The sequence below is a fragment of the Engystomops pustulosus genome, chromosome 3 (genome assembly GCF_040894005.1).
Source record: "Engystomops pustulosus chromosome 3, aEngPut4.maternal, whole genome shotgun sequence".
NCBI classification, from domain to species: domain Eukaryota; kingdom Metazoa; phylum Chordata; class Amphibia; order Anura; family Leptodactylidae; genus Engystomops; species Engystomops pustulosus.
In genome coordinates this window covers 31,638,587-31,665,081 of record NC_092413.1, presented here as the reverse complement: position 1 = coordinate 31,665,081, position 26,495 = coordinate 31,638,587, and the positions used below count along the sequence as shown (strand labels likewise).

Below are 26,495 nucleotides of genomic sequence, written 5' to 3'. Positions count from 1 at the left end.
CTGATTATATATTATGAAAACTCTAATAAAAATGATTAATACTGTATATATGAATAAAGCCTCGCTGCCTCTGTCCGCTCCTGATGTTAGACTCCTGATCTGCTGACTCAAGTCTTGGAAAGTTCAGATTGAAGAAGTCCAAGATATCAAAACCAGCTTGAGCGCACTTCTGTCAGGGAGCTCTTAAGACACCAGTATAACTAATTCTGCGAGCATCCAATAGACTGAAGTATACAGTAAATAACAGATTATGAGCTGGCACCGGGACTGGACATTTGGTTCTGTTTAGCCATAAAGGTTTCAGCTGTAAAAGAGCTTTAGGCATAATTCCCAGATTCTACATTGCTACAAGCCTTCTCCTTAAGGAATAGATAGTTTTCTAGAATAAATGGTAGTTAATTTTAGAGTGCAGTTTTATGGCGCTGGATGGGAGGGGATTTACTTGGCTGCTTCCTGTAATGTAGAGTACCACACATTGCCCCGCTATTGCCCTGTTTACTGTCCTAAGGCCATTGTGATAAGATGTTGGCTCACATTGATATGTTTACCCGTTATTGCTGTTAGTTCTGAAAAAATTGCCTACAATACAATACACGGGGAGGTCTGGTACTATTTTCCTCGATGAAACCATATAACTGTTACTTTTAAAAAATTGCCCCCTTTCAGCTGGCTTTTCGTGGTGTATCTCTATGGTCCTCGGTTGCATCACTACTATAACTGAAGAGGGTCGTAAAGGGGTTGTACTAAGTTTCCAAGCTATCCACACAGTAGGGGAGAAGAAGTAGATAGGTGAGGGTCCAATTGCTGGGAACCCCTCTGATCAAAAGAACAGGACCCTCATCAACCCAGAGAGGGAGATTCACAACAATAGTCGATCGGCAGGTCAAGTTTGTGTCCTGCCAGTCCATTCAAAACTATGGGAGTATCGGAAATTGCAGGATACAGGGCTCAGCTATTGCCAGCACTCTCATAGTCAGTGAATGGAAATGCAGAAGATCCCGGTGTCTTCCATACTATTAGGGGTGGTGGGATACATGCTCGACCAAACACTCGATCCATTAGTGAAAAAAGGGTCCCACTTGATGAGGGTCCCACTGTCGTGATCGTTTGGGGATCCAGCAGTTGAATCCTCACTGAGCAGATTGTAATCCCCTCTCATTTTGATAGAGGATACCATGCAAACTCAGTACAACCCCTTTAAAGGGTATGGACGGGGTGACCTTCCTCAGCCATTGGTTGACCCCCTGTGTCCTGTTGTGACGGGAGACACACAGGAAATGGAGTGCAAAGTGGTCTTGGTGTATGGCAGAATAAGAAGCACTACATTTTTAATATGTCACCGACCTCTGCAGATCTTTTTGACTCTTACTTTTATCTCCCTGAAAAAAAGACCCTTTAACTACTTCAACACCAAGTTTTAGTTGTTTTTGCGTTTCAGTCCTCTTCGTCCACATGCTGTAACTTTTTTCATTTACAAAGCTATATGTTGGCTGGTTATATGCAAGACATATTGTACTTTTATATATACTTTTATAAACATATTATATTATTTGATATTCTGTGCCATGTACTGGGAAGCTGAAAAAAAATCCAAATCTGGTGGAATTGGCAAAAAGGTACAGTTGCGCCATATTTTGATGGGTTTTATTTTTACTGCTTTTAATGTGCATTCAAACTACACCTCTCCTTTATTCTATGGATCATATATTTTGGTCATGTGTTAATACATTTAAAAAAACCCTTTTTTTCACATTTTTTTCATATTTTTATACAAAATTTTTATTTTTTTTACACTATTATTTCAGCCATCCCCTATGGTACTTGAACCGTAGGTGGTCTGATAACTTATACAATACAGTATACTGCAATACAACTGCTTTTATATTACAGTCTGTCTCAGATAATTTCAGCCACCCCCTATGGTACTTGAACCCTAGGGGGTCTGATCACTTACACAATACAGTATACCGCAATACAACAGCTTTTTTTTATTAACATCTGTTTTAGGCAGACTGTAATACAGAAATACGAATGACAGCTATGGGAGCCTTTAGTAGGTTCCCAGCTGTATTTGCTCATCAGCGGCCTCTAAAAAATTTGTCAAAGAGGGACGCTGAATGCCATTAAAAGATGGTGGCACCCAGCAGCAGACCCATTAGGTGACTTTGTCGGTGGCTGCGATTTGGCTGCGATCGGTGCCAATGCACCACAGGTGTCAGCTGTCACTCGTCACATATGAAGAGGGCTTGGTCTGTGAGCCATACCGACCCCCTCCCCCAAACATATATTTCCGATGAGCGGTAGTGAAGGGGTTACAGGAAATCTAACCTCAAAATCCATCATGATAAACCAAGGCAATTACTCATAGATCCAAGCACCGTGAGTGTAGTAATCTTCTAATAGTTGTTATCCATGGCCTTCTTCCTTCTAAAATCAACTAAAATTATGCTAATGAGCCTGAAGTGCTCTGGGTAGCTTTACCAGAGCCCCTTTCGTGCTGTAGCTTCACAGGCTGTTACACTGTGCATGTGCACTTCCCCCCTAAAATGTTCATATGTGCGTACTAAGTCAAGGTCTTCTGGGTTATGCAGGTCAACCTTATTCTAGAAAACCCCCTTATTCTAGAGACTCATTTAAAAACTTTTTTATCCACAGAACATTCGTAAATATGAAGCCGTTTCCTGTTCCTCGTTGGTGATGTGAGATTCGAGACATTTGTGGATTGTGTCAGTCGGTGGTAAATAACACGTTCTGAAGATCTTTAGATTTCAGCAGTTAATAGAGTTGTGCCGAGCAATTTCATTGCCCAAATAAAAACAGCATTTAATGTCTCGGGGGAAACATAAGCAAGAAGCTGAAATGTAAAATCCAGTGATGGAATGGACTGAAGGAATCAATAGATTGCACATTTAATCATCTCCGGAGGCGCTCTACCTGCAGGAGAGGAGAGGGCACCTGACAGAAATTGGATGCTTGGTAATCTACTGCTCAACTCTGATAATTAGAAAAAAGCTGACTCAGCACAATGCATTGGGAACTGTAGAACTTCCTGACTCATTCACGGCGTTACACCGCCATGGTCAGATAAGATATTCTTTGGGTTTGCTTTTGAAACTTTTCATGGTGGTTTTTTTTTTAGGTTGCATTTTAAAGCGCACCTATCACCAGGAATGTCATTTTTAACTGGTGACAGGTTCCAATAGCTTATGTTCTATGCTGATTTTAAAAACGCCTTTGTCAGCATTTTGAGCCATTTCAGTATTTTCTAAAACTTTATTTCACATTATCTGGCTCCCTGCCACCAACATGTAGTGAGTCCCGTGGGAAGTGTCTCAGTCTCCTCATGCATTCTTCATCTTCTCCACTCTGTCCCACTCCTTCCCCTGCCTGCTCAATGCACACAACAGGAAGTGAGGAGGGAGCTGGATGAGTATAGAGAAGAGGAAACTAAGACACAGCCCCCATCCCCAATCCGGGACTCAGCACATGCTGCTGTCGAGGAGCCAGGTAATGTAAAATAAAGTTTTATAAAGTACTAAAAATGATTCAGAATGCTGACAAGGGCATTTTTAAAGCATAGCATAGGCTATTAGAACTAGTTACCTGCTTAAAATGACATTCCTGGTGACAGATTCTCCTTAATGTAAAGTGGGAATCAAAAGTCTTAGAACAACCTTTAATTCAGAAACAAAAGGGAAAATTACATTAAGTAATCAGTGAGGGGGCCCATGTTTTATACTTTGTCCAGCATAACATATGAAGAAGATCAGAATTGTCAGAAACCAATTACCATAACAGGATTATGGTTCCCTGTGATTCACGTCGATTAAAAGTATTGTCCATGGTGCTGAAGCGATTGATCCAAATGTTATCAACCCTCATGAGAACCAATTGAGAATCTCTGAGTTGAGAACAACAGCCCGAACAAGCGTAATGGGAATCTGCCATCAGGTTGACATTGACAGTGGTAGTTAAATCCCTGAAGATCTGTATAACCTTTGTGTGATTGGATTGGAGCACTCTGGTGAACTTGTGTGTGAGATCTCTTCACTATGCACAGTACAGCCCCTCCCATCTGCTGTAGCAGCTTCTGTTTGAACACTACAGCAGTTACTCAGGTGGGAGGGGCTAAGCTGTTTTCACTGAAGAGATCTCACACATAACTGCACCATGTTCACTAACAATCCTGCATTTTCCACAGTCCTGCTGCTATTAACATCACACACAAAGGTATGTTACCCAGATATGCAAGTTAACACAGTCAAAACAGATGAAGGATTCCCTTTAATTTGGTGGATTTGTATCTATTTTCAGACATTTCCAGCAAATTAGTTAAATTCCAACGGTAAAATCCAGATTGTTGGTAAATATATTCCCTGCCTGTGTCTTTTTCTCTTACTCGGCTCCTCATCTAGACCTTCATGAACTTCTATGTGAAGCTGTAATTTCATACTCCAGTCCAGTAAAATTCAGTCTGTCTTGGTCGAGCAAGATGGATTCAGTAAAGATTTCAGAGTGCATGTCAGTTTAGAGGGGAAGGTGGAAGGAAGGAAAAGGACAGGTAAGTAGAAGAAGTTGCTCAGATACTTACACTTTTATTATTCTAACAAATTGGCTGTTTATTTCCCAGACATAAATCATGTATGTAGTCAGGCAATCACCTACCTTACCAGCCTGCTTCGACTTCCAGGCATAAAGATTCTGGATATAATCAGCTCGGCTTGACTGACCCTGTTCTTTAAGTTGCTGATATTCCATATCCAAAGCCTTTAGCTGCTGTTCTATACTTGGTCTTCCTAAAAATCCATGCAGCCGGCAGATGGCTACCACTTCTTCATCTTTCCCTGTAGCTTTGGCGCTGCTTAAATCTAGTTCCCCTTCTTCATTCTGTAACAGAAAGAACATAAAAGGGACCAAAAAGTTAGAAAAAAAAAAAACTTACAAAAGTTAGAAAAACTATTTAAAAAAAAGAAAAAAACGCCACATGCGCTACATGCAGTATTCTATATATTATTAGGTTCTTATCATCAGCCATGTTTGACGTCACTTTTCTGTCTTACAAATACATAGTGACAAAGTGCATTTAAAATTTTAGTTGATGAAGTTATATGAATGCTTTTTTTTTCAGTATAATTTTTATTGGTAGTATTTAGCTTTACATGTACTATAATGAAAAACTTTTCAGAAGTTTTAGAGATATATTAAAAAATACAGAAGTTTCAGGCAGGGCCGGTGCCGGCACTGGGAATACCTGGGAAAGTGCCGGGGCCTAGAGCTGCTAAGGGGGCCCACATAAGGCTGTATATAAGGAATCCATGGGTGTGGGGGGGGGGCTGTATCTAATGAATCCATAGGGAGTTGGGGGGGGGTATAAGTATAATAACCAAGGGGGCTGTTTGGAATGATAAACTAGGGAATATTTTAAGGAACAGGAGTTGCCCCAAGGAGAAACCTATGGCCTCTCCCTCTATATTTCTTGCACACACCACCTGCTGTAGACCTGTCAGGCTGTAGGTCAGCCCTCCGGTTCCAATAGCAAGCGTGCCCAAGGCCGCACTAGCCAGCCACTCCGGTATTCTGGGCCCCGGCTGTCCACAGCCATCGAAGAAAGGCCAGGCCCCGGTGGAGGATGTTGCACTTGCTTACAGATGTGTAGTTTTCCTTTTTGTTCTGAAATAAAAGGGTGTGCTGGAACTCTATAATATTTGAAACCTGGATGGTATCTACCTATGGCATTTCAGTGCAGTAACACAGCTCAGCCACTACACAGAGGATGGAGCTGTTTTTCCATCTCCATTTTCTATGATATTTCTGGTGTGGAAGCTGTAGTGTGTTGACTGAAAATCCCCTTTAGCCACGATTGTTCTCTATAAGACAATGGGGCACATTTACTTACCCGGTCCTATCGCAATCCCTGATCCGAACGGTCCGACGAAGATGAAGTCTGTTGCGATTCACCAAGATCGTGCGCCCGAGATCCTGCATGTGTCGCTTCCCCGCTGAGGTCCGCTGGAGTTCACCTTCTTCTTCTTGGTGTATGTGAGTGCATGTTGCGACACAATCTGAGATGTTAAATCTTTTGCGTGAAAGCCGGCGCCGATGCGCCAAAATCTGATCGTGTGTGCCAAAAACACTAGTTAAATGCGGTGCAAAACGGGAACATTTGGGAAACCCGACGGAAATGCGTTCCCTTAGTGAATGTGCCCCAATATGTCCACTGTGAACTTGGGGCTTAAGCCTGGTCCCTTCTTCTGTAAAAAAAACATTTACTTTTCTTTTCATACTAAGCACAAATTGCGGACTCTACAGAAAGCAGATCTCGTCCCGCAGCCGACCACATCCTGTTATTTCGTGTAACTGACATGTGGCTATAACCTCTTGATTTATGCTCGAAATCCTTATCACAGACCAGATCTGAGCAATGTATCTGCTATTGAGATGGGAAAAAAAAAAACCTTCTTTAATCAGAAAAGTTCATCGGAGAAAGAAAATTCTGCGGGTCTGGATCCGATTTTCCAGCACACAGAGGCAATTAACCCCCGTTTGATGTCGATCATCTGGATTACTTTTGCGCTTTTGTCTTTGAAATCCTTTCTGCTCCGTGGTTATAATATTTCATTTATTTAACAAGGGGAACAATTTCAAGATGAAGAGAAGGTCAGTAAAACTGTCACTTTTCCATGTTGTCAAAAAAAAATCACCCTGACATGAAGGAAAAAACATCTACGCTCACCGAAACGGCTCCTTGTTAGAGATTAGAAAGTATTTAACCCCGCGACCTCTGCTGCTTTGTATTTTGACAGTAGAAAAAAAAAAAAAAGATAATCATTTGATACTATAACATAGGGCAAAAATTCAGGGGGTCTGTAAATGTCAGAACAAGAGACCCTCGACTGATACAGCAAATTTAACATTGCCGTAGACAGGTCATCACTTTCCTACAAATTTCTGAACCTCAGTTTTCATGTGAACACATAGGGAGATTTAACAGAAGTGTCTGAGGTAAAACTGTTCTAGTTGCCCATGGAAACCAATCAGAGCTCAGCTGGGATTTTCTAAACAGCTGTTGGAAAATGAAAGCTGAGCTCTGATTGGTTCCCATGGGCAACCAGAACAGTTTTGCCTCAGACACTTCTGATAAATCTCCCCCGTGATCTCAGTTCTACGTCAACATCACAGCAGAATATATTTGGACAGATTTGTTGCCCAAAATTTCTGCAAATTTCCAATTTATCTGAATAGAAATACATTTTACTGTCACACTAACCCCATTCAGATAAATGGAAGTGAGTTTTTGTGGCCAAGATTTCTTCAACATGTTTGTTGTATGAGAATTTATTAACATCAGAAGTAAATGTTGCACAGGATGATACATTTTTGGCATCTTTAAAGGGAACCTGTCACCAACTTTTGTACCACTAAACCACTTGCCCCCTTAGGGTAGAATAGGTTAGACTATTATTTCTAGAATTCCCTCTTTTAGGTGAAACCTGCATATTTACCTATGAAAATCACCACCAGAATCATATGCAAATGAGCGGAGATGAGTCACTTTTAGAGACTGAAGGGGGAGTGTCACTTCAATGCCCAATTTCTTGAGCTCTGGAGTATCTAGAGCCATGCTTCTGATATCATATTATTGCTGGTAGCATTAGCATCGTGGCTCTGTGTGTTAAATAACCAGAGAATAGAACAGTTAAAGGCATATTTGGAAATGTGAGCTGAAGATAAAAGCCCAATCTCCACCTTTGTCTTTAAATATTTTATCGCTGGTACTGATTTTAAGGAGATGATTTGTATCTTTAATGTGAGATCAAAAGCATGGTTCTAGGTACTACAGAGCTCAAGATGTAGACATCCCTCTCAGCCGCTAAAAGTGACTCGTGTTAGCTCATTCGAATTTGAAGCCGATTTAGTATAGGTAAACATGTGAGAATTTGAAAACAACTTTTAAAATTATGCTTATTAGCCTGAAGGGCTCCTGGGGGTGATGCAAGAACCACTCTTCCCCCTTCCCATTGTGTGCTGAAGGGGGAGACAGTGAAACATTCTGAAGCTACAGCAGGAAGGGGCTCTGGTAACACCCCCCCCCCCCCTTAAAAATTGATTTTTGAGGAAAGAGACCATGGATAACAAATATAAGAAAATTTCCACAGTCCCGGTGCCTGGATCTATGAGTAAGTATCCTGGGTTATCATTCTTAATTTTGATTGTAGATTTCCTTTAACATAAAAGAGGGAATTCTAGAAAGGACATTCCATACCTGACTTTAGTGTTGTAAAAGCTCCCTTTAAGAGTCCCTTTAACCATATGGACAGATTTTAGGGATCTTCCATTGAACTTTATGCCAACCACATACAACAGTGAGACAGCACATAAATTTGGCAGCAGGATAAGTAAATGCGCCATAAAAAGGACAAACAACTTGATCCATGTTGGCCTAGTCTGAGTTTTATTGCTTTTCGTTAGATATGTTATATAACTATTCTTACCAACCTTTTTCTTTAAGCCATAGATTTCAGAGGCATAATACTGTTCCTCTAACACGGTGGCGAGATGAAAATGGGATCCTGCATCCCTGGGCTGTAGTATGCATGCTGATGCATAGCATACTGCAGCCTGGTTGAGGTAGTCCAGCGGAGATGCCCCTTCTTTGTAACTGAGTATGTCTCCTGTAATTCAGAGGAATATTATGTATCAACATTAGGAAAATCATATTATGAGTGCAAATCCTCTTGCAGCCCTCTAGCTGCAGGTTAGGTTGGTCCATTTGGCAAATTTACCCCCCAAAAATTAGACAAAATAACTCAAACTTCTTTTAGACTTGACTATCAGATACCTGAGGGGGCCAGAAATGCACTTAAATCATGAAAGGGAGTCTGCCATCAGTTCTGACACAGTCCTGGGAAGCAGAGTAACCTTTGTGTGTTGTTATTGGCAGCAACTGTGAAAAAGGTCACTTATATTCCAGGATTGTAGCTGGACTTTGAGCACTGTGCTGCGACATCTCTTCAGTGTACACATCTCAGCCCCTCATCTCTGAATAATTGCTGTGGCTGGCTTCTAGTTGGATATTACAGCTATGGGGAGCGGTCAAAGAATGCAAAGATCAAAGAAAACTACAATGTGAGGATTTTTCACAGTCCTGCTGTTACTAACAGCACACATGAATGTATACTTACACATTTTTCCAGTACCTAACACTGTCTGCAGCTTTGTATGGTCAAAAATGCTGAGAGACACCCAGGCACATCTCAGACCAGCACACAGAAGTTCAATACTAAGTTGATTTGTACATCGCCCCTATTGCTTTGGCCATAGCCCACAGCGCAAAACAACCCCCAGCATATACCATAGGGTAGCCCTAGTATAAGAAGTCGAGAGGATTTTATTACATTGCCACATTTGGGTTTTGTTGTGTATTATAGCTCAGCTCCAATGAAGTGACTGGGTCTGAGCTGCAGTTCCGCACGCTACCTGCAGAGGATTTGCATTGCTTGTAAATGAGCCGCCAGATTTTTTAACTATTCTCTACTACTCCTTTATGCAGAACATGAAGATCACCTGATTCGGGCAAGTTCCTTCCATAGAGATCTATCTGTTCTTCGGCCTGTTTGTGCAGTTGGGCGCGGTCACCATCATGGACAAGTTGAAGCCTCTTCTCCCAGCTTCTCTCCTTTGAAGAAAATGTCAACTATAAGCGCAGAGACAAATTTACTTACCCGGGCCTGTCACGATCCCCGTTCCTTAGTAAATGAGCCCCATTGCCTAAATATTAGTAACTACTTTGCCATAAAATACATTTTTGAAAATCCTTAGTGATACATGTTTAGTAGCAATGTTACTGTTCTTGGTCTTCTATGGATGGGTATACCCGGTGCTCAAACCCACCGGTAACAGCCACAATGACTCCTGGTACTGATGGTAGGTGTTACCCTTTAAAGGCTCCGCCTATTTACATTTTTCTAAAGATCACCACTCCCTATGATGTCATGGGCAAGCGACGATCCTGGAGAAAATGGCGGCATTCAAAATGTTAACAACCGCCATCATCGCCAGAACGGATCATATGCGTTACCAGTGGAATGGTGAGCTGAATGCTGTCTTCTAGATGAAGTCTGGGTTCTGGGACCAGAACATTACAGTTTCAGGTCCGCTTATCACCACTTGTAACCTGTGAGGCCAGTAATGGTTGGGTGATCTCCACTACTTCTACTCCAGCCTATGGAGGCTGTTTGAAAAATACAGTATTTGCTGGATTGAGTCAGACTATAAGGCCCACAAAATATCCTTTGATTTTCTCACAAATCAAAGGTGCGCCTTATAGTCCAGTGCGAATTATATATGAAACATACTTACAGACAACAGCTGCCTTGAACTGTGCACAGGTCTGCCACCTGCTGGTCATTCATCCTTATAATCTGGTGCGCCTTATAATCCGGTGCGCCTTATATATAAACCTAGATGTTTTTGCAGGCATTTATTGATGGTGCGCCTTATAATCCGATGCACCTTATAGTCTGAAAAATACAGTATTGGGGGAGATTTATCAAGTTGTGTTTAGTTGCCCATGGCAGCCAGTTAAACCTGCCCTTTCAAATATTCATAAGCACTGGTAAAATGAAAGCTGAGCTGTTATTGGTTGCCACGAGCCACTGAGCACATTCTTACTCTTAGGCAGCTTGATAAAACCCCCATTGAGTTTATCCACACGCCAACCACTGATATGGGAGTGGTTATGATGAAGGGGGCGTGTAACCAGTAATAACTGCGCAGACCTTGCCCTGGTAAAGTTTTGTAATAGTGGCCAACCCCTTTTATTAATTTTCTTTTTTTATTGTCCCCCGGCTCCAATCCTCCAAGCATTTTCCAGTGACCCTAGAAGACCCCTTTAAATGGTCACCAACCTTTCAAAAATGTTTGCAAAAGTTAATAAATATAATGGTGAACTATATTTTATCAGAGAAGAGTAAATCTTTCTCCTATTACCGTATTTTTCGGACTATAAGGCGCACCAGATTATAAGGATGAATGACCAGCAGGTGGCAGACCTGTGCACAGTTCAAGGCAGCTGTTGTCTGTAAGTGCGGTTCATATATAAAGCGCACTGGACTATAAGGCGCACATTTGATTTCTAAGAAAATCAAAGGATTTTTTGTGCGCCTTATAGTCCGAAAAGTACAGTATTTTGGCTATTAGGGTGCAACCAAATTTTTCAAATGCAGTTTTCGATGTCCAAACCAAGAGTGGAGTAAAAAAAAAAAAGGAGGAACAGCTTCTCTTGCTGATATGTTCTCACCCATTATGACCCACACCTTCTTTTGACTTTGAATAACATGGGAACGCGCCCTGTTCCTCCCTCGTTCCCTCCTAATCTTCTTTTCACTCATGGAAGGGGGATATTTATCATCAAGTTTCTGAGGTAAAACTGTTTTAGTTGCCCACAGAAACCAATCACAGCTCAGCTTTAATTTGATAACCATCTGTGGGAAAATGAAAGCTGAGCTCTGATTGGATGCCATGGGCAACTAGAACAGCTCTGCTCTAAGAGTCTTATGATAAATCTCCCCCAAGGATTCTGTCTTGCTAGCAGGACAGACAGAAGCTCACTGAGGTGTCAGATTACATAGAATGAGGAACACTGGGGATTATTTCCGTTTTGCAGTGAATTGCCCCGGGTTTTTGGCGTACACGATCGGATTGTGTCAAATTGGTGCCGGCTTGCATGCAACAAAATCGGGGCGCGTGGACGTCAGACAATCCGACATATTCGGACAACGCACAGGATTTAAAAAGCAAATTGTGTCGCAAGATCAGCACTTACATGAACCGGGAAGAAGAAGGTGAACTCCGGCGGACCTCAACGGGGGATAGCGACACATGCAGGAAATTGGATGCACGATCTTAGTGAATCGCGGCAGACCCGAATCCTCGTCGGACAACGCACAGCAGGGATCGCGACGGGACGGGTAAGTAAATGTGTCCCAGTGAGTCACAGCAGCTGGATCTCTACCCAGAGGCTCAGAGAAGACTGCAAATTCACAGACAGAAACTGCAGAGGGGAAGTAACATAATGGTGAATAATATTGTTAGGCCTTACTGTGTAGACAGATACTGGACTACTCATTTCCGTGGATTATGTTTAAAGATGAAGTTTGCTTTAAATTTATAGAAAAAGTAAAATACGAAAGAAAGTTTTAATAATGCCATACATCGCTGCTCGTGCGGAAGAGTTGAAGTTCTCATGCATTGCAAAGTACAGGTAACAGGACTCGCTAAATGGTATAAATATGTCAAGCGCGTGTAGCGGAGCAGAGGGTCAAGCAGCCGTAAGCAGCGATGCGTTATCACATAGTTTTTTTTATTGTGCTTGTTAAATTTAATGAAGTTCACTGTAGCAAGTCATAAAAGACAATAACTCTGCTAACCCCATCCATACACTTTCTGCTACTGGGATCAAAGACGCCCTTTATACAAGAGTGGCGGATGAGATTTTGGTTTTAATAGCTTCCAAATCTTAACCCCTTCAATGTATTACACAATGAAATGCTCTGGAAACCCCTCCGGTACAATAGGCTTTACATTTAATGGTGCGGGGGATAAAGTTTATTACGGGGCATTGTGTGTGCGTCATCAAAGAACCGTATAATACAAAGAAGCTGGGAAATCCTATAAAACTGTGGAAGAGTTCTTTTATAGCATAGTTAAAGGGTTATTCCCACGTAGACAAAATTCTTATATATACTCATTTTAACAAAATAGCACAGAAATCCACAGGTATTCCATCCTGTCTCTATAAGTCTTGATGTTTATATTTTGGTTGTCCTTGGATACGACCATAAACTCCTGACTATGATGGGTGGATTCCTCTGGCATGAATAGCTTCTTTTGTACTGCATGGGGAGGGGCAGAAAACAGGGAGCACTACAGACACAGGCACTTCCTGCCCAGCAGCAGCCTGCAGAGGAGACAGCAGCAGCTCTACAGGCAAGATAAGAGCTTGATCCGAGGGGAGGGGGCATAGCAGTGCCGAATTAATGTGTGTTTTTTAAGTGAGATAGCAGAGGTTAATGTGTCATTGTGTCTTATATCCATCTCATTACTGTCATCTGTCTCATCTCTCGTTTTCTATGTGTCAGCTACTAATACAATTTTCAGAAGGCAAATGAAAGTGTATATAAACCTGCACCCTAATAATCTAACCACATTGTCAGCACACAGCATCTCACAGTTGTGCTGCCAAGGTGCGCGGTTGGTCGTATCCAAAGACATCCAACTCATTTCTAAGGAACAACATGACTACATTTTTGGGAAATTATCTTCACACAGGTACAGTTTTTTTAACAACATCCAATTGCAGAAATGTTTACACATAGCAGATGAATTCAATTAAATGTGAATGCCCATAATGGAACACCCCTTAAACAACGATTCACAATAAGTATATATAAATAAATACAGCATAGTCCAAAAACCCAGTGGCCTCTCAGTACAAGTTTCTGGTGCTCTCCTTTTGACCTCAGTCCCCTCATGCCTGAAAGATAGATATTATAAGAGGTGGAGGGCATGAACAGAGGATTTGGCATAGGGCAGCAAACAATCCCCTGGAGACACTCACTATGCTTTTGGCTTCTCATAGATTGTAAACTCTAGGGAGCAGGGCCCTAATTCTTATAGTATGATCTGACAATGTTATTACTCTGTAATCTCTTATTTTGTCTGAATATGTCCCCCATGATCTGTAAAGCGCTGTGGAATATGATGGCTATATAGAAATAAAGAAGTTTAATGATTATTATAAATTATAAATATTATTATAAAAATAAGGAAGTGTCTAATCTGAGAACAGTACAGGAAGAGTACAGGCAGTCCCCGGGTTACATACAAAATAGGGTCTATAGGTTTGTTCTTAAGTTGAATTTGTATGAAAGTCGGAACTGTATATTTTATCATTGTGATCCCAGCCAGAACTTTTTTGGTCTCTGTGACAATTGGATTTTAAAAATGTTGGGTTGTCATAAGAACCAGGATTAACAATAAAGCTTCATTACAGACACCTGTGATAACTGTTACAGCTGATCATTGTAGCCTAGGACTAAAGTACAATAAATTACCAATATCCAGAGGTCCGTTTGTAACTAGGGGTCGTATGTAAGTCGAGTGTTCTTAAGTAGGGGACCGCCTGTACTGCTATACAATTGTATTGCAGTATATTATATTATATAAGAGATCAGACCCCCTAGGTCAGTGGTGGCGAACCTATGGCACTGGTGCCAGAGGTGGCACACAGAGCCCTCTCTATGGGCACCCGCACCATCACCCCAGCACATATTTTGCCAGACAGGACTCAAGGCGTAGGTTTCAGTTATAACCCGCGCCACCTTGTTACACAGCTTTCCTTGCCCAATTTTTTTAAAGTGTCACATGGTGCAAAATGGCCCAAGTGGCACAATTTCCAAACAAAACAATAAAGTACAAGGATTGATACAGTGTTTCTTTCTGCGGCAAAATCTACTTGCAGAAAAAAGTGTCATGACCGATTTTTCACTTGATTCTAAGAGACTCAAATTGATAACCTTGGAAGATGTTTTTTTACTTCTGCATTCAGCAGAAACCCCACAGAACTCCCAGGTCCAGATCCACGGGAAATCCATCTCAAAACAAGTGACACCATATGGACCTATCGTAATGATCGATCATTTTTAAACTCATACATGTGCCAAAAAGAGCTCGGCACCACCCGCAGGAGAACAGAAGCATTACACTATGGCCATTCATATCCATACTGTGCCAGGTCCTCCAATGCAGCTCCCAAAACTTTACTATAAGTAATATTAATTTAACTTTATTAAAAGATCGGATACAATTCGTTACCTGTACTGTATGCTTAAGGAGCGGCTCTGAGGATTTATTAGAGTAAAATTCTTCTTTATACCACTCTGCACCTGTTACAATCTGATAAAACATAAAAGGAGTAAATTATATTCTAATACATTATGACATAACCTTTCAGTAATGAATCCTGTTATGTTACAGACAGTCCCTGCCACAAGGCCAGGGATCACCAGAAAGTTCTGCCTGAACCATGTGGCGTTATAGTATTTTAAGATATTTTGTGTAAGAGAAAATAATAGTGTTGCATACCTCCCAACATTTGTGAAAGGGAAAGAGGGACAAAATGGCGACACGCGCCGTGGCGATCCCCCTAAGCCACACCCCCAATCACTCCCTGGCCACGCCCCAAATTTTAGCCATATTATAATAATAAAAATCATCTCAATTAAAAAAAAAATAATTATCCTCATTGGGATTTGAACCCAGAACCTGCAGTGTCCATATACAATAATGACAAAGCACCTAAACCAACTGAGCTATAGCCTCTGTGATTATCTAGGTGTAGAATTTTGGTAACTAAGAACTATGACTACAGTTACACTGTGCCACAGATTTAATGCCTTGGTATATAGGGAGGGATCTTCTCAGAAATTATTGTAATTATTGAGACTATTATTATTATTATTATTGAGATGATTATTATTATTTTTACTATTATTAATAATCATCATCTCCATAATAATAAAAATAATAAAATTTATAATAATAATAATAGTTTCAATAATTAACATAAATAATCTCTGAGAAGATCCCTCTCTATAGATCAGGGCAGTAAGTCTGTGTCACAGTGTAACACTGGCAGATAACACTTCTTAGTTACCAGAAATCCTCACACATGTATCACTGGGCTTATAGCTCAGTAAGTTAAGGCTCCTGTCTATGGTGCAGAGGGTCCCAGGTTCGAATCTCAGCCTGGGCAAAACTTTATGTAATTTAATTACATAAAGAGCTTGTGTCTGGGGAAGCCCTGGAGACCATATATGGACAGATGGTGATCTGAGCTGATGACGTGGTCCCTGCTCTCCAGCTTAGCCGACACTTCTCTGAAAAGGATTCCCTGCCCGATGTCTGTAGAAGCCATTCTGTAATGTGAGTTCAGGCTTTCAAAGTATTTACAATGCGGGCACAGTGCCGGGACCTGGGGGGAAAATCCGTGACAATCTCATAGCTGCCCGTGACGCAGGGCAGAGGTAAGAAAAACTGGACTTTCCCGGCAAAATCGGGACGGTTGGGAGCTATGGTGTTGTAGTGTCTTCATAGACATCAGGAAAAAATTTGAAAATGACTAAAATATTGAAATCAATGAACATGTCACTCTCTCAAAACGCAAATATTGTATAGATATCCCCAGAGACATTAAAAGGGTTGGCCACTCTTTTACATACGTTGCTCATGTGCCTGCATGTTACTGCGTTGATAGTAATCCTGGAATGTTCATCGTGTGATTCAGCAGTCCTGCTATTTACATTTGTGCTTGTGCAGACTCTCAATGATTCTTTGTTTATATGTCTGAGCACTGATGAATAGGAAGAGCTGCAACAGGAGATTATGACTCATCCTGCTACCCCCTACCCTCTCCCTGCCTCTGTCAATGAGGGGGACTGTTAAAGAGACACAGTGGGACACGCCATGAGGACGGACTGGAGCAGATGATAGAGAGGAAGCTGTGTATATATGCAGAGGGCAGCATGGTGAAAACAGGGAAATGCTGAAGTTATCAAATGAGGCAGAGACACAGGTATATATACATGCAGAGACATGACTAATAGAACACATATATTGAAAAGTGGCCAACCCTTTTAAAGGGGTATCCCAAAACTCTAATACTCAGAGTCAGTGTGTGTATAGGAGAAGTCATCAATACTAGATTGGCAGGGGTCAGAGTCTGATCAATGCCACTGATTAGCTGTATGAAGAAACCGCTAGTTCTAGTCCACCTCTGTTGAAGGTGTATCTAATATCAATGATAATTTTACCATCAAGACAAAGAAAGATTACAGATTAAATTAGATTATACTCAGGTAATAACCTTGGGATCTAGTTCTGTCTCTGGTTTGAATTGGCAGCTCCTTGCATGATGACCAAACTCAGAAAGTGGTACAACATCTCTACATCCTGCAAGGAAAAAAAAAAAAAATATATATATTTTGAATTATATAAATAGATATATAGTGAGATATAGATATTCTCACTACAAGCAAGATTGAGGATTATTACTTTCCAAACTTTACGCAGGTAAATATTTATTGATGTAAATGCGCTACCTGTAGCGGTGATATATTAGGAATATAATTTTGCTATATAGCCTATACATCATACAGTCTGTCTGAGATAACACGAAAATACAGAAGGATTTATTTAAGCCTGCATCCACAGAAGATCTGAGTTCAGTTCTCAGAGCTCTCTGTAACAAAACTGTGTTTAAGTATGTCTAGAAGAACTGATGCAAAATAAATTATGCTTTCATGGGCTGAGCAGTGGGTGTTAGCTGTATTATACAGCTCACACATTCTGGTAAGAGGCTTCCGTAGGTGTTATTCAGCATTCTGTATTATAGTCTGCCAAAGCAGACTGTAATACAGAAGCAGTATATTAAAAGTATACTGCTACACAGTTGTATTGCAGTATATTATTTAAGAGATCAGACCCCCCTAGGGCCCCCTGAAATAATATGAGGCCTTAAATATTTGTAGTAATAAAATAAAATTAAAAAAAATATGAAAAAATAAAAATAAAATAAAAATTCAAATCCCCCTTGCCCTAGAACACATATGAAAATAAGAAAAAAATGGAATGAACAGGTTTTGTATCCCTGTGTCCCAAAATGTATCAAAATGTAAAAAAAGACTATTCCCCACCGTGAGCTTCAGAACAGGAAAAAAAGCCTCAAAATATAACTTTAATATAAAGTGATGAAAAGGTCATGTTAAAAAAAAAAGTAAATATAATAAGACATAAAACAACTATTTAAATCTGGTATCTCTGTGACTGAACCATCTAGACCACACATAGGGGCTCATTTATATTTAACTTTCTTCCTGTTTTTCTGTCTTTTTTGAGACTTTTTTTGTCGCATTGCAATTTTTGCGGTATTTTGGGGACATTTTGAAATAACGCCAGACATTTGTTTTTCGTTAGTAAGACACATTTATCTTCTATTCCAGATGTGCTTAATGTAGCAAATGACATTTATCATTTCAGATTGTCTAAAATTTGCAACATTTTTGGCCGCAAAAAACTTCAGACGAAAACATACTTAACTCCTCTCTGCTCTCCCTGCTGACTTTAGACGTCGCTGCAGTTTTCCGCAGGAGCAGCACCTGGTCTCCGGGTGTCAGAGACACCCAGAGACCCTAGGTAGAAGGGAGATGCAGTTCATTACCGCTTCTGGGTGTTGGTAATTTAATTACCCAGAAAGTATGGGTCAGGAGTAGAGAAGAACATCCAAAAGAGAATATGACAATATTAAAGGAAAGCGGATGCCCATAAGTAGGTGAATATAATAATTTTATTAGTTTCACAGATACAGGCAGTCCCCGGGTTACATACAAGATAGGGTCCGGAGGTTTGTTCTTAAGTTGAATTTGTATGTAAGTCAAAACTGTAAACTGGCTGAGGCTCAGAGGGCTGGACTGGACTATACATGAACAGACTTTGTATCAACAGTACGTATATCACTATTATCTAAAAGGTGCTATATGGCAATAATGCATTTGTGCAAACATATATAAAGACACTGAGTATATCTTAGCCATGAAGGAAAAGGGAGGAGGAAACAAGGGAAAAAGGGCGGGAAGAAGGAGAGAGAAGAGGAGGGATTAAGAGAAGAGAGGGAGAACAACAGCTGCCGGGGACAGCAGATAGAGAAATCGGCCGCTAAATATAGTCCATTCGAGGTATCAGTGAGGCATCAAGTAAGGGGCGTATCAAAGTACTGAAAGCTAAGCATCCAGGGTCAACATCACATGCGAATCTCTAGCGGACGATTTCTCTATTATATGTCTTGCCTCCACACTACTCCCCAACCCCTGAGAAAGCCTGTTGGTACAGTGGCTACCCTAGCACCTTCTATATTATATACTTACCATACCATATTTCATGTGATATATTGCATTGATGGTGCCTCATAGATGAATATTGCAGCCTGTTTACATGTATTGAATTGCTTATCACTGTGCACTGGGGACAAGGGTATATGTAGAGCACCTAGGGTGCTTTTTTAATTGTTTTTATCCTTTTTTGTATCTGTGAAACTAATAAAATTATTATATTCACCTACTTATCGGCATCTGTTTTCCTTTAATATTGTGGTGTTGGTAATTTACTGTACTTTAGACCTATGCTACAATAAACAGCTATAACATTTATCAATGGTGCCTGTAATTAAGCTTTAGTGATAATCCTGGTTCTTATGACAATCTTACATTTTTAAAATCCAATTGTCACATAGACCAAAAAAATTTTGACTGGGCTTACAATGATAAATAATACGGTTCCGACTTACATACAAACTCAACTTAAGAACAAACCTACAGAACCTATCTTATATGTAACTCGGGGACTGCCTGTATATATCAAAATGACCAAAACAAAACATGGAATTCATTAATAATGTTAATTTTGAGTTAATTTAAAAATTTTTTAAAAAATACTATAAAATTACAAAAAAGCCTTTTTTCCACTTTTAACTCCAAATAAAAATAAAAATGGGAAAAAATGTTTAAAATTTAATTACCTTTTTAACTAGCTCTATGTGTCCCGAAATTTTTTTAAGGTAGCATGCAAATAAAAAAAAGTTATGGCCCTTAAACCGGTCACTAGAGCCTTTTCAGCCCGCGTCACTAAGGGGTTAAAGGAATATACTTAGCAAATGGAAAGAAATGATGTGAGACATTTCTGCGACATTTTTGAGCCATTTGTAACAAATGTCTCAAAAAAAGATATGAAAAAAAAAACATTTAACACAAGGAAAAAGTGAGATTGATAAATGGCCAATGAAGCAGATGGAAAAAAGTCAGGCAAAAACAAGCCAGAACAAACAGAGGTAAGATAAAACTGTAAAATAAAAGCCCATCAAAAATATGCACCAGTTGCACCGCATTCTTTTGGCACCAGAATTTTGTTCCAGCTTCCCAATTTAAATGTAAAACTTCACACTTAAAGGAAACCTACCACTTGAAGTGGCAGGTTTCAGATGGAAATACCGGGCACCAGCTCAGGGTGAGTTGGTGCCGGAGCTTATTTTTGTTAGTGTTTTAAAACCGCGGTATCGCGGTTTAAAACACTTTTTAAACTTTATAGCCGGCGCAGGCAGGTACACGCTCGGCGCTTACCATGCGCGCGACCATGCGCGGCTACATAGGAAGTGAAGGAGAGCCGCGCGCATGGTAAGCACCGAGCGCGTACCTCCCTGCGCCGGCTATAAAGTTTAAAAAGTGTTTTAAACCGCGATACCGCGGTTTAAAACACTAACAAAAATAAGCTCCGGCACCAGCTCACCCTGAGCTGGTGCTCGGTATTTCCATCAGAAACCTGCCACTTCAAGTGGTAGGTTTCCTTTAAAATCACAATTCTCAGTAAAGTTTTTGGTTTTTTGCAGAGTGCAGCAACTTTACCTCGGTAAGAAAAACAGCAGAAGACTTTTGCCGCTGACATATTCATATCCAATTCATACTCGGGAACCCTCCAGTTTTCACGAAGAATAGTCTCATCCAATGGATCTGTTTTCGATCGTCTTGTTAATAGATCCAGGTATTGGGCTGATATTGTATGTTTGGGGACACTGAATAAAATGCAAATATAGATAAAAATGTATGATTATATGAAACATTTAGCTTACCGAGACTTAACGGAATACAGGCAGTCCCCTACTTAAGAACACCCGACTTACAGACGACCCCTAGTTACAAACGGACCTCTGGATGTTAGTAATTTACTGAACTTTAGTCCTAGGCTACAATAAACAGCTATAACAGTTATCAGAGGTGTCTGTAGTGAAGCTTTATTGTTAATCCTGGTTCTTATGACAACCCAACATTTTTTAAATCCACAGAGACCACAGAGACCAAAAAAATTCTGGCTGTGGTACAATTATAAAACATACAGTTCTGACTTACATACAAACTCAACTTAAGAACAAACCTACAGAATCTATCTTGTACGTTACCTGGGGACTGCCTGTATATATCCCTAGACAGGATAAGTAAATGTGTAAGTAATACTATAGGACACAATTCAGTGGTTTTACCTTCCTTGAATGGAGACCGGTCTGTATAACGCCGCTAAGGAAATTGGGCACTCGTATTTCATCTGATCCTGGGTATCTGAAAACTTCACAGAAAATGGAAGCTGCCCCCGGGTGACGGTGATTGTATAAACCTTTACATTTAGAGAACATTCATGTATCAGGGCAGGGAGAAAGAATGAAGCTGACATTATCTGCTGCCCAGATTTTATGTCATCAATGTGCAAAGAGGAAGCAGTAGTAGTGTGTTCTTAAAGGACATCTACCACCAGTTTAGTGCCTGGGAGCACATTTTAAACATGTTTCTGGGCATCTTTATTAATGAAATATCAACATTGTATAAGTGCTGAAGGCGGGGACATACGATCGGCCACTGACAACAGAGTCGGGCCGTTGAGAGAGTGGAGCATGTTCTCTTTCCTAGTTCCCCAGCCAGGAGCAGGAAGAGGCTTGCAGTGGGAAGAGGGCATGCATATATTAAATGCCGGGGAAGCGGAGAGGCACTCAGGCACCGTGAGCCTGAGTGCCTCCGGCACTTTTACAAAGTTCATATTTCATTCTTAAAGATGCCGAAACATGTTAAAATGGTCATCCCATCCCCAAGACTGCAGAAGCAGTCTAATAAGGACATTCTACCACCAGTAAACTGGAATTTGATGTGGGAAGAAAGAGGTAAGAAAAGGTTGAAAAACAAGCACAATCTTCATAGGAAGTGTAGGCTCAGCATGTAAACAAAACTGCAGAAAATAAACATTGTGTGCTTGGATCATAGAAACAGGCAAATAACATTTATTTTTCTGAATTGTCTATACATGCTAGAACATAAGGATGTGATTTTCAAACCCTGTTTTGGGTAAAACCCCTTTATAAGGGTTGAACAAAAATTTAATCTGCATTTTATTTAATCTCATAGGAGTGTAACATGTCAGGCACATTAAGCCCCAAACCGAAGGTCCTGCCTTATTTTCTGTAGTGAGTTGCTCTGCATGATCACACTGAAATGGGTCTGTGGTCCTGTGACACCTCCTTTGTCCTCTTGTATACATGTCCCCTGCACTTACCTCCTGCTAAACTTCAGCACAGAAAGGGATATGAATGATATGTACAGAAGGTGTGCAGGGGGTGTTTACCAGAGGACACACACGGAAGGGGGTGTCGCATCCTGACTCATCTCAGCTAAGAAACACCCCCCTGACTCAATTTACAGTGTTACAATGCAAATTGGGTGGGGTTCATTCACAGGAGCCATTGACTTATTTCGATATCATCCGGCAAAGCAACCCACTACAGTAAATGAGGTAGGACCTTTGGTTTCGGGGACTAGATGTGCCTGACAGATTCCCTTTAACCCAAGGACATGACACATTTTACTTCACCTGTGAGTTGGTTCCATCAGCAGAAAGCACAAGAACTTCTATAACTGTGTCTCCCACCGCGATAGGAACAGCTTTACTGCCGTCATTCCCATTCACTGTCACCTTCATCTGACTGTCTTGGATTACGGGTTTAATGCTGATGCTGGTTTGGAAATATGGCGCGGTACCTAGTTGGAACACAAAACAGAAAAACTTTGAACATCGTAAAACAACGAATGACAAGTCGTGATATATTATACATGTAATAAACATCAAATGTCTTGCAATGAGTCACAGCTGCCTCCATATCTGCCCTGTCCTATTTTTTGGTCTACTGCTGAGAACATTCTCTAATGGTTTGGTATATCAAAGCACCATTTTTGTTCCATGTCCCCTTGGTCCAGATAGGTTACCAAATACCAGATATCTAATCTTCAAAAAGAACTATCATCTCCTTGTTAAAAAACTTCAGATAAATCAGTCAGATCCTGTGGTCATGCTCACTTTCATCTCTCCTATAAAATGTGTGATGAGAATTGTCCTGTCTGCAATCCAATCTGAGTTGGTTGGGAGCATAAAAACAAAACAGACAAATATCCTATCTGTAAGTTCCATAAAGTTAGATACTGTATAGGAGTTATGGATACAGATCTGCGATGTGGTTCCCATTACTTATGTTACAGATATTTCGGAGAAGCCATATAGTAGCTCTTGACCTGGTAGATGGGAGTAAAGGCTCAGTAACCCCGGCCTAGCCATGTAGGCCATGATGGGATACCCCAATAAGTAGTGAAGAGAGTGTGACCGCAGGATCAGGCTCCATATAGTTTATTTATATTTGTTTTACCATGAAGATGCAGCAGATTTGTAATTAAAGGGATCTTTCAAAACTAACAACTTCCACCCCTTATACTCAGAATAAGAGATAAGTGATATGTTTCTAAGCACTTTCAGGTTAAGTTTATATGGGCTTAATAAAACATGATAAACCAGGGACACTTACTCATAGATCAAGGCACTGTGATTGTGGTAATCTTCTTATATTTGTTTTCCATGGCCTCCATCCTTCTAAAATCAACTTATGAAATCATGCTAATGAGCCAGAAGGGCTCTGGGGGCGTTACCAGAGCCTGTTTGAGCTGAAGCGTCACAGACTGTTACACTGTCTCCTCTGCCTCCTGCTAACATCATCACTTCCCCGTCCCTCAGCCTGTTGCAAACTCACAGTGGGAGAGGGGAAGTGCTCCTGCCAGGGGTGACTATAGAGGAGGTCATAGATAAGAAGATTACCACTGTCACGGTGCCCAAATCTTTGAGTAAGTGTCCCTAGTGTCTTTCTTTCATGCATGATACATGGAAGCCCTTCTCTAACATTAACATTTCCTATACAATACATAGTAGTTAAAGCTGGAATATCCCTTTAATAAGAACTTACCATCAAATATACTATTACTAAACTGCTACCAAAGTGTTGTACAGGGTGTTAATGGTTATATAAAGACGTGACTTTTTTAAAAAAAATAGGCCCTGGAGCCTAAAGAAAATATATGAAATAAAAGGGATTAACTTTTGGAAAATAATTGATAATGACCTACTGACACATTGGGGCTTATTTACTAAGGGTCCGGGGATGCACTTTTGTCGGTTTTTCCGACGTTTTAGGGATTTTCGCTGCTGGGACAGGTATTTAACTGGGGATTGTGTTACACGCGATAGGAATGTGGCGCGGCTGCGTTAGCTTTCATGCGTCAGGAATCAGCCGTCAGACGATCCGACTGATTTGGACTGAGCGCGAGATTTAACTTTCAAATTGTGTTGCAAGCCAATGAACTTACATGCACCAGGAGGAAGAAGGTGAACTCTGTCGGGCCTGAGCGGGGAGACGACAAATGCAGGATATTGGGCGCACAATCTTAGTGAATCGCGGACAATGATCGTCATGATCGTCGGACAGGGGCGGACTGGGAATTTAAAGTGGCCCTGGAAAAAACTGTAAAAGTGGCCCCATTCTGTGGGCGGAGTCAAACAAGTAGGTGTGGCCTTGTGATGTGGGTGGAGTTACTAAACTCCATACAAACTGTTAATAGAAGGTCTAAATCAACATGTACACCGCAGAGAAAGAGACTCATACTGCCTCCTTGTACAGGAATAATACTTCTATTTTAAGAGCACACAACTTAATACTGCCATATATGTACACTAAAAACATACTACAATACCTTCTCCAATAAACAAGAATGTAACTACTATAATACTACTGCCCCTAAGTAAAAATATATTGTATTACTGCCCCCTATGTACAAGAACATAACTCCTATAATACTGCCCCCTATGTACAAGAACATAACTCCTATAATACTGCCCCCTATGTACAAGAATATAACTACTATAATACTGCCCCCTATGTACAAGAATATAACTACTATAATACTGCCCCCTATGTACAAGAATATAACTACTATAATACTGCCCACTATGTACAGGAATATAACTACTATAATACTGCCCCCTATGTACAAGAATACAACTACTATAATACTGCCCCCTATGTACAGGAATATAACCACTATAATACTGCCCCCTATGTACAAGAATATAACTACTATACTACTGCCCCCTATGTACAGGAATATAACTACTATACTACTGCCCCCTATGTACAGGAATATAACTACTATAATACTGCCCCCTATGTACAGGAATATAACTACTATAATACCGCCCCCTATGTACAAGAATATAACTACTATAATACCGCCTCCTATGTACAAGAATATAACTACTATAATACTGCCCCCTATGTACAGGAATACAACTACTATAATACTGTCCCTATGTACAAGAATATAACTACTATAATACTGCCCCCTATGTACAGGGATATAACTACTATAATACTGCCCCCTATGTACAGGGATATAACTACTATAATACTGCCCCCTATGTACAGGAATATAACTACTATAATACTGCCCCCTATGTACAGGGATATAACTACTATAATACTGCCCCCTATGTACAAGAATATAACTACTATAATACTGCCCCCTATGTACAAGAATATAACTACTATAATACTGCCCCCTATGTACAGGAATATAACTACTATAATACTGCCCCCTATGTACAGGAATATAACTACTATAATACTGCACCCTATGTACAAGAATATAACTACTATACTACTGCCCCCTATGTACAGGAATATAACTACTATAATACTGCCCCCTATGTACAGGAATATAACTACTATAATACCGCCCCCTATGTACAAGAATATAACTACTATAATACTGCCTCCTATGTACAAGAATATAACTACTATAATACTGCCCCCTATGTACAGGAATACAACTACTATAATACTGTCCCTATGTACAAGAATATAACTACTATAATACTGCCCCCTATGTACAGGGATATAACTACTATAATACTGCCCCCTATGTACAGGGATATAACTACTATAATACTGCCCCCTATGTACAAGAATATAACTACTATAATACTGCCCACTATGTACAGGAATATAACTACTATAATACTGCCCCCTATGTACAAGAATACAACTACTATAATACTGCCCCCTATGTACAGGAATATAACTACTATAATACTGCACCCTATGTACAAGAATATAACTACTATACTACTGCACCCTATGTACAAGAATATAACTACTATACTACTGCCCCCTATGTACAGGGATATAACTACTATAATACTGCCCCCTATGTACAGGGATATAACTACTATAATACTGCCCCCTATGTACAGGAATATAACTACTATAATACTGCCCCCTATGTACAGGGATATAACTACTATAATACTGCCCCCTATGTACAAGAATATAACTACTATAATACTGCCCCCTATGTACAAGAATATAACTACTATAATACTGCCCCCTATGTACAAGAATATAACTACTATAATACTGCCCCCTATGTACAAGAATATAACTACTATAATACTGCCCCCTATGTACAAGAATATAA

The 26,495-nt window shown here is 40.4% G+C and overlaps 1 protein-coding gene across 2 annotated transcripts in view; it reads right to left on the bottom strand.

The window, feature by feature from the left end:
• LOC140121147 (uncharacterized) overlaps positions 1-26,495 on the bottom strand; it is a 52,076-nt gene that overhangs the window by 18,288 nt on the left and 7,293 nt on the right. For both annotated transcript variants that reach the window (XM_072140413.1, XM_072140414.1), the window contains exons 4-11: positions 22,516-22,682; positions 21,143-21,273; positions 20,511-20,677; positions 16,925-17,010; positions 14,875-14,955; positions 9,565-9,676; positions 8,497-8,672; positions 4,666-4,887 (exon numbers count right to left, since the gene is read on the bottom strand). In XM_072140413.1, coding sequence (XP_071996514.1) covers positions 4,666-4,887; positions 8,497-8,672; positions 9,565-9,676; positions 14,875-14,955; positions 16,925-17,010; positions 20,511-20,677; positions 21,143-21,273; positions 22,516-22,682 — 1,142 coding nt within the window. The remainder of the gene's footprint in view (positions 1-4,665; positions 4,888-8,496; positions 8,673-9,564; positions 9,677-14,874; positions 14,956-16,924; positions 17,011-20,510; positions 20,678-21,142; positions 21,274-22,515; positions 22,683-26,495) is intronic.